General features: G+C 32.6%; 1 protein-coding gene across 1 annotated transcript; it reads right to left on the bottom strand.

Moving 5' to 3' along the window:
• Nucleotides 1-6,473: 6,473 nt before the first annotated feature.
• Nucleotides 6,474-9,944, bottom strand: LOC108489965 (uncharacterized protein At4g37920). The gene is made up of 6 exons (XM_017794735.2): nucleotides 9,681-9,944; nucleotides 8,895-9,313; nucleotides 8,400-8,568; nucleotides 7,940-8,184; nucleotides 7,329-7,516; nucleotides 6,474-7,038 (listed from the first exon to the last, which is right to left on the bottom strand). The coding sequence occupies exons 1-6, from the start codon at nucleotides 9,835-9,837 to the stop codon at nucleotides 6,879-6,881; spliced, it is 1,338 nt and encodes a 445-aa protein (XP_017650224.1). The 5' UTR covers nucleotides 9,838-9,944; the 3' UTR covers nucleotides 6,474-6,878.
• Between the last annotated feature and the right edge of the window lie 51 nt (nucleotides 9,945-9,995).

Below are 9,995 nucleotides of genomic sequence, written 5' to 3'. Positions count from 1 at the left end.
AAACTTGAAATATACTACACATGTGGAAATTACCGTCCATGTATAAACAGTTTACTTAAAATGAAGTAAAAAATATGGTAAACGAAATGGAAATACAAATACGCAATCTCAAAACAATAAAATACCACTTTATTAACTTCTTAATTCTAACCGCTAAAGTGCTAAACCATTCCTTGGTCACCAAAAAACTTTATTCATGAAGAAATTTTATTCACCAAAATTTCCAAGCTATTAAATATAATTCATTAAATAAATTTAACAATTAAATAATCTTGAATAAAAGCACACTAAAATCCTAATTTAATATTGATAACTAAAATTTAAATTAATATCTAACAATCCGATCAACTCAAAGCTAAGAATATATAGATTTCACTATTCCCTCCCCATTCTCCCGTATCAACGTGGACCCGAAATTTATATATGTATATATAAGTACAATAGAGGCTCAAATTCGTTTAGGGAGATAGATCCTATAGCCTAGTTACCCTCTTTGACTAACATTGATGGTGAGAAAAAATGGGGAAGAGATTGCTTTGCTTCCCTTAGCCTTTTCATCCAACTATCCAAAGTTAATTATTTTAATAAATAAAAAACTCCACTTTGGGATTCCTTCCCACTATAGAGTAGCTTTTAGCTCCTTCTCATCCCCTAAAAGAGGGAGCATTTTAAAGTTCTATAAATAAATAAACTTACTATCTTCCTCAAAACCACATCAACTTAGCATTTATAGTAATGTAATGCTAGTACTAGTGCTTTCTAGGCCTTAGGCTTTAGAATGATAAAAATAAAAATAAAGGAATCAATTGAAAGCTATTTAGGGGGCATACTCTCTCTTTTCATGATTATGGTTTTGATTTAGTAGAATTTCTTTTCTTTTCTTTCCTTTTTGCATTGCCAAATTGATTAAGGACCTTAGCTCATCATGTGCCAAGTGGGAGCATGCCACATGTTGTAAATCTAATAATACTATGAATCAAGTTGAACTAATTTCAAAGAATACCAATTTTCAAAGTTCATTTTGTTAAATAAATTGATTCAAATTTAATCCAGTTCGAGTGAATCATGTGCATTGATAGATAACTAATTGATATACACAGCTATATTATAGCTGCAATCTTTCGTTTTGATGTTTAAAGTATGTTGAATGCATGCAATTCACCAACTCAACTAAGTCCCTTTTGTGGAAAAGTAAACCCTTTTGTCAGGCAAAGCCATTCTTCTACAGATCATGAAATGGGAACGGTTAGATCATTGAAACAGCCCATTGACTTTAATGGACACCCATTTCCATTTATATTATCTTTATTTGGATATTGTCCTTTTCTTGAGCTGTTATGTGATAAATGGCCTCCATGAATGTTCTTTCATGCCTGACAATACCCTTCAAAGTTCGCCAGCTGTTTTAGGTACACACAATTAAAGGAAGGGAAAAAAATTAGTGGCATTAATTAAACTATAAGGATTAGTTTTGATTCTTTTTATTGTACTTAATGTTGATTACGGTTTAACACTTGTCTGAATATTGATTATGGTCTAAGTTGGAGAGGGACCATTGTCCAAGATTTTATGGTTTGGGGAGTTATGCTGTCATTGCCCACCTGCCATGGTCCAGCAAAGGCTGTAAAGCCATGAATTCTAAGCTGAAATTCCATCAATAACCAAGAAAAGTGGGGCACTTTTATCATTGAAAGGGGGGGGCAAAGCAAAGAAAAGAAAGGCAAGAGAATAATTTTTATTGGCTTAGGGGGTAGGGTGATCTTTACAGTTAAAAACTTGTGCAGAATTACAAAGGCAAAGCTATAGATTGGAGTAAATAAGGAAGTCTAACAGCAGGGTTAGGGGAAGCTTAGGGGGGCGGCCATTGTAGTTCATAGCTGCATGTAATCATGTTCAGTGATTTTGAATATCTCATGCTGTATTGATGTGATCAAACTTTATGGATTTAAGGTCCATTTTTGGGTGATAATTAGTATGATTTCGTTTCTTATTTCTTGTTTGCTTTATTAAAATAAATTTTAATATGATAATGCGGATGGATCATTTATTTCATATGGTACTTCAGTTTTAAAGAGAGAGTATGGAGCAGACTTGTCGGCTAATGTTAGCAGTAAAAACTAAAACATGTTCGAAAGCACGCTCGATGGCATTCAGTAAATCATAATTCTGGTCCGACAACTTAGCTATTGGGCCCAGCCCAACGGCTCCCGTACCACATTTCAATTCTGCACCGGCCTATATTAACTGAGCAATGAAAGTATCGTAATTTTGCGCTGCCTGTGTGTCACATGGAGAAGCTCAGCATTTTATGTTCGGGGAATTAAAATGGATACCGCAGCTCTTCACGAGGATTTCGACTTGTTCTTCAAAGCGGCCACCACAACTTGAATCAATTCTCCATCATGAGAAACAAATAAATGAATTTATATAATAATTAATTTACCTTTTCTTCATAAATTACTTAAAATAAATGAATAAAAAACTTAACTATTACTACAATATTCTCAAAAAAGAAAAAAAAAAGAAGCAGCCCCAAATAGGATGAAAAAGGCATCAATAATAGACTATTAATGGAATCCGATTCCAAAATACGAACCACCCAAAGAAAATAGTAATAAATGAACAAAAACTTGTTCATTTCTCCTGTTTTGAATTTTGAAGGTATTTTTTCTCCCATGTGTTTCATCACCCTTAAACATTGACTCAAAAAACACTAATGTTTTTGTAGCAAAAAACAAGTGTTGGATCTAAACAAACATCGTCCCCTTTGTCTTTCTCTTTTTAGAAACTATACTTTCAATCGCCCCTTCCCACTCTTAACTTTGTCTTGTTTTCTTTCTTACATTTTCCTCCCATTTCCTGGAAAATTTTTCCGAGCTCCCTAGAATTTCTCAGGTATGAAGCTTTTTTTTTTTTTGTCGTTTTCTTTTAACTAACGTTAACTGTTTAATATGCTATCCTCTATCTCTTGTCTTATTGTACATAATTTCGAACCAATCTCTGTAGATCTGACGGCTGAGATGACAGGTATCAGATCTAACGGTAGTATGGTTGATTGATGTTATTGTTTTTTGTCCCTAGGTTTGTGCCGTACAAATGGAGACCAAAGAAGGTTATAGCGAATTGATGGTTAAGTTTAACCATGGTTTGCTAATGTGCGCGTGGTGGGAAACCGTACTCACCCTACTCGCCTCCTCAGCTACGTTTCAAGCTCTTGCTTTTCCACCTCAAGTAAGGGTTGGTTCTTTTTAGGTTTCTATTTTTATTTTTTATTTTTGGTGATTGCTAACTTGCGCTGCTGGTGTGGGTGAAGCGCACAATGTGCGGAACTGAAATAGAAAACATAGATTCTGTTTTACGTAAAATTATGTTGAGTTCCGGGGATTTGATTCCTTGTCGGCCCACCAATATATAAATATTAAATAAAGCGTTCAAACCTCCCCAATAAAAATGGGTAGGACCATGCTCACAGTTCCTCAATTCCTATTGGACTCACGGACAGTGAGTTACTATATTATTTCTTATTTTAAATTTGTATAATTAGTAATTATTAATATATTTTTAAAAATAAAATTTAAACCTTGACTAGGATAACCCTTAAATTTTAAATACTAAATATTAAATCTAAAAATAAATTTATATTTTTATAAAATTATAAACTATAAATCTTGAATCCTAAAAGTCTATACCAACTTTAAACCTTAAAAAGCTAAATCCTAACCTTCCATTCTAAAACAAAATTAAACCTATGGCTAGAAATGGTTTGTAAGTCATAAAGGCTTTCATTAAAAATATATTAATCCTTATTTATTAAGGGTTTATTTATAGATTTGCCTTTGAAAAATTGCCTAGTGATTCAGTTTGAGTTTAATTATTTGTAATTACGCATGTGTGGCATGTTTAGATAACCATTACTAAATTAAATGTAACTAGAACACCTCAATCATGCACTCCAATTCTTAAGAAAAGGGAGTATTAAAGTATTTATATGGTAATTACAAACAATCATACTATAATCTAATTATCTTATAACTTTTCAATTATGTCCTATATTTTTAAGTTTAAAAGTTATTTTATATAATAATAGTATTTTAATTTTAAAAATATCTATAATTATATGTTATTTTTCTAATCTTGTTAATAATTTTAAAAATTTATTGACAAAAGATAATTTATCATATATTTTGATATACTAAATAATTAACTAAATTACATAGTATTTATTATAAAATATTTATACTAATTTTAACTAATTGCATAATATTTATTATTAATTATTAATATTTGGGCAAAGACCATTTGATTATAACAAGTATATGCTTAGTGTCAAAGTATAGCTCAACAAATATGAAATTCTAGAGTAATTAGATAAATTTGTGTAGAATGTTTTATTATTATTATTAATTTTATTAATAATTGTATTATGAAATATTTTCTTGGAATAACATATTATATATTATGATTTGATTTTAAGTTTTGTTATTTGTATAGTAGTTTTTTTCTTAAGTATTATTCATAATTTTGATAATAACTAATATTCTTTTTCATTTAGAATTTAAAATTATGTAAATTTGTAATTATAATTTATATTACCATGATATAGAGAATTATGACATAATTATACTCTTTGAGCCAAACATGTATAGGGAACTAGAATTCCTTATAATTACGTGAGGGTATAATTGCTATCATAGTAATTTTTCAATTTGTAAAAGTAACACAAAACTCCCTGTACTATATAATGATTGCATTTTAGCGTCTCTATTAAAAAATGAGCAAATTAGCTATTGTATGTTAGATGAGTGAGCAAAACAATCCACCCGTTAAAATTTTTGTACTGTTAAATGTTTGTTTTAGTGTTTAGGTATAATAGTAAATTTAGCCCTCAACCTTTATACATTTATTCAATTTGATCCATACTCTTTTATTTGAAGTATATTAGAATGTTTCAAACTAATAATGCCAGAGGATAAAAAAAAAATCTTAGTAACAATTTTTAAAAATCAATTGAACCCTTTTAAAATTAAAAAAATTAAAAATATAAAATTATAAACAAAATTTATAAAAAAGTTTAAATTATAATTTTTTATTAATAAATAACAACAGCGACCTATTAAAATCTAACATTTATAAGATTTTTTTTAAAAATTGACCCCTAATCTTTTATTGAAACTGAAAATTTTTCGTAATCTAAATTTAGAGACTAAAGTAAAAAAAGTTACCAAAATTTTAAACTAATATGAAAAGAATTTCAAGAAAAATTGCTAAGTTGAAGATTAAATGTAAGAAAAATTGGTTAGTCGAGTACCGATATAAGAAAAAAACTCCCAATTTCTATTTAAAGCAACTAAAATCATTTTGACGCCAAAAACGACATCTTTTTTACTAATATTTTGTTCGTGTATATAGAAAATGTTAACTTCACATTGAATTCAATTGCTTTATAGAATTAATTTAAAAATTAGTATTCAGTGGTTTTAATTTTCTAATCTACTATTTGTTATTGTATATTGAGAAGTATTCATCTTTCTGTTTGTGGAGTTTCATATTTCAATGTAGTAGATTCAATAATTTGTCATAAATTAATATGCATGTAAGAAGAAACTTGGGTTGGGTTTTGCATGACCATGGGTGAAAAGCTAATTCCCGTTTTAGTCATTTTACAATGGAAGTATTTCGTTTTGTGGGGTTTGTAATTTGTTGGTTTCAATATATTTTCATGGTGCAATTGTCAAGCAGACGTGATAATTAGCTTAGATTGTTGTAATAGTTTCAGAATCTGGTTGAACTGTTGATGGTAAACCCAGAAGGTGAAAAGCAAGAAAGTGATTTGGGTGGACATAGATATGAAGCGATAGTTGATGCTGAGGAAGATGGAGATGAAGACGAAGATGAAGACATTGATAATGATGGACCCCGAGAAGACAATGAAGAAGGAGACCTTTCTGATGGTGAAGATCATGGGAACAATTCCAATGACCAAAATGGCAACTCCAACAAGGGAATTGGTGGTGGAGAGGCTGATGGAGCAGGGGAAGAAGAGAACGGAGAGGAAGAAGAAGGTGAAAATGTGGATGATGAGCCAGAAGACGAGGATGAGGACGACGGTGATGGTGACGACAATGAAGGCAATGATGATGAGGAAGAAAAAGAAACTGTAGAAGATGAAGAGCCTGAAAATGAAGACGAAGATGAAGAAGAATCGATTCAGCCACCAAAGAAGAGGAAGAAGTAATCATTTACAGATTCTAAGACCTTTTATTTTGGTGTTCAACTTCAATAATTCAAGCCTAAGTTTCTTAAGAATTAAGAGCTGACCACAGTTTTTACCTAAACTTATAACATGTGGGACAAGTCACAAGAGTTAATGGCTTCTAATTTAGTTCATAAATGCTCTTTACAGAGAACTTTGAACCTTTATAATTTTGTGTTACTTTATTAGAAAAAAAATGAAATCGCATTATGGCAATTAATTTTATTGAAATATTGTTAAATTAATATTTAATATGAAATCAAGGTATATTTGCCAGTAATTCATGTAACATCTGATTAACAAGTTCTAATATTAAGAAAAAGAAAAGAAAATTATGGGACCACAACAAGATCAATCTCTGCAGGAGATCATTGGCACCTTGTATGTTTGAACATTCACACCTAAAGACTATTCTTCTTCTATTGCCAATTTTTGTTGTGAAGTAACTCTACTTTGATGCTTTCGGGTACGGGCAGTATTACTGCTTGAGCTATGAACCAACCCGAAATTTAGAGTTATCACACCTATATATATTCAGATTCTCAATCAAGGTAGAGATTAAAGATTATGATTTCTGGACCAAGAAATATACGTAAAGCTATTCAAAGTACGACTTAGCTCCACGTCACATGAAGTTTTTCTCCACAATCTTTATCAACTCCTCCAGGTTTTCAATTATCTTCGGATTCATCAAATCTCTAGCTTCCCTTAAGAGAGTGCCTTCATGGCTGAAATTATAAGCATCCACCACAGCTCTCATCATGGTATGAAGCTTCTCCGGAGTCCTAAAATTTCATTACAATGAGTTAAATGAAGGAACAAACTTACGCGCAAAAGAGGATGACACAAAATTTAAACGATGTTTGGTTTAGGCAAATAGCAGGACACCAGAGTAACTATCAAATCCTTTCCTGGGATAACTACCAACCTAACTCATCATTTGCACCTGAAACTATAAAAAGCAGGACCCGGAAGGCTGGACGATTGACTTGAAAGATTAAGCCAATGCATTGTAAGCCTAATTCCTAGATGGTACTAAATTCTGATAAAAATCAAGTCAGAGCAAAAGACATACGTGTAAAGGTTGTCCATATCGCTCCCTTCAAGTTCTTCTCCAGGTGTAAAGGCATCGTTTAGGGCACACAGTCGCTCCTCAGGATCCTCAATTGTAAGAAGGTACTTCACAATTCTAATCTCTTTTGGAAGGAGCCTCTGTAGATTACCTCTAGCAGTCATATACAAGTGGTACAATATATCTTTTACCTGCAATTGAGATGATAACTTGGTAAGACATCTTACAGCAGCACTCCAAAACATAGGAATTTATCGTAAAGTTAAATTTTTTTCTAAAACCATCGGCTGATGATGCTTAAATTAGCAATCCTACTGAAAATTTTAATGCTTATCAAAAGGAACACATCAGTTGGCTTCCCCACAAATGACTATATGGTTGTACTTCCTAAAATTAGTTCCGCTCTTTACTAGAATGCCAAAATGAATAATCCCTTTTCCCTTCATCCCCAACCTAGTAATCATTCCATTAATTTATAAGAATATCATCATAGGGTTCTTCTAGGTGCAGTCACCCTGAGTCACAAAACAAGAACTACATCTAGTTGACCATCGCATCATACGATTTATAGAGCAGGTGGAGGGCTTTTTCCTCCCTGAAGTCAGCAACAGTACCTCATCTTTCGTCATGTTAGATTCCTTGGCAGCTGACCAAGCTTTAGTGATCATTAGCACCAATGCTGAGTCAAGTTGGTTTTTCTCAGCCAAACTATCAATCTTCCGGCAAGCAACATCTAGAGAAGGTGAATTGATGATATCTTGGAATTTCAACTCTGCTGCATTAAGTGCCTCAACGTTTTCAGCAGCAGTATCATAAGCTTGTACAGCAGCCAAGCAAGTATTCCCAAGCTTTGACAGAGCTGTCAAGTATAAACAAATAAATGAAGGAATAAGGTCGGGAAGGCATATGGTTAACAAGTATAAGAACTAAATGTTCTGATCTCAAGCCATGCAACTCACCACACAGCTTATTTTGTTAGGCATATAGTTTAAACTGGCACACGATACTAAACATTCATACTAATAATTATCAATAAGGTTTTGATAATTAAATTATTCGATCATACTGCCTTACCATTTTGTTCAGTTGGATTGTCATAATATGATTCTGCTACAGTATGGATATGCACAAAGAATTCTTTTGTAAAATCTTTACGACGTCTAGCAACAATTTCACTAATCTCAGATGGTGAACCCTTGATCACTTCAAGAAGTTCGTTGTGTCTTTGAACATCGTCATCAATCTGTATAACAAGAATCACCATGACATCAGCATGAACTTGAAAATAAGAACAGTATGCATCAGACATGCCTCAACTATTAAAGCCATATGACTAACATGCCATCCAAAGAGAATAAGAAATTCGATTCCTAGGAATCTTCACTGCACATGGATCTGTTCAGCATGTCAGCATCATAAAAGCAGGTAAATTTCTCTCCCTTGTTCGTACTCTCTTTATAATCAATCTAGAATTAATCATGAGCAGCTAGACAATTCTCCAGATTCAATATCTCATACAAAAAACTGATATTGATTGCAAAAGATTATAATTATAATCAAATAACCCACCTCTTTCAATTTCCTTCCAAGTCGAAGAAGCTTATGCTTCATTCCAGGATCACCTTCAACATCAGCTCGTTCCTGACAACGCTGAAAGAAATGAGGTCGGATGTTGTTCCATTCCTTACTGAAAGCAAGTAATCTTCTCCAATCAGTTGGCGTAGGCTTGTCAACCAAGAAAACCTCAATTAACTTGTCACACACTCTGATCATTTTACCGCTATCCAACCCCTCAACATTACCTTTATCACCATCATTTTCCCCATCTCCGGTCACCTCATCATTAATTACCGAGGAACCGGCAGAATCTGAATCTGAAATCTTGTCTTCATCACAATTATTTGGCACCGCAGTTTTATCACCAACAACAGCCGCAAGAGAAAACCGCTGCTGCCCGCTTACCCGATTAACACCCAATGCAGAATAACCTGCCCATGAGAACTATCTGTTAAAGACAAATGGCCTAAAAATAATATATGCATCTCTGCAAGCACCAAAGAAGCTCCTAACAAACAATGCTTTCCCAAATAATCATGCTAGAAGAAGTTCCCAATTTTCTTACTTCAAACGAAAAGAACTTAAAACAAAAAAAAAGAAAAAGAAAAAGAAACGATAAAGCTAATCATCATAGAATACTTCAGCTATAGCACTTAATTATTATTAATGTATTCAATTCCAGGTTGAACCATTATTTACGCAGGAAGGCAGCGCGGGAAAGAGAGATAAATACAGTGAATAAAACGCTAAATTAATAACCTTTAGCTGCAAATTATTAGGTAAAAAAGAGTAACTTACTTAAGAACTTTGAAGACAAACAACGAATCCGAGGTGAATTTGAACTTTTACAGGAAGGAAGTAAAGCTAAAGAAGATTCAAATTTTGTGGCTTTAGAAGATTTTAATCTTACTGGAAATATAGAACAAACTTGAAAACTTGCACAAGCCAATTCCATGGAAAGAAAAAGATTAAATTTTTAACTTTGTAAGTTTATAGCAGGAACCAATTTAAGAAGGTTTTTGGCAGGGGGTTCTAGAATAAGGTTTTAGAGACCGGCAAAGAAGTGATATTGTGAAGAGGTTGCAACCTGCAAGACGATGTCGTTTTGCTGGC

The sequence above is a fragment of the Gossypium arboreum genome, chromosome 5 (assembly GCF_025698485.1).
Source record: "Gossypium arboreum isolate Shixiya-1 chromosome 5, ASM2569848v2, whole genome shotgun sequence".
NCBI classification, from domain to species: Eukaryota; Viridiplantae; Streptophyta; class Magnoliopsida; order Malvales; family Malvaceae; genus Gossypium; species Gossypium arboreum.
The sequence above is the reverse complement of the archived record's forward strand: the minus strand, read 5'-3'. Positions and strand labels throughout refer to the sequence as shown.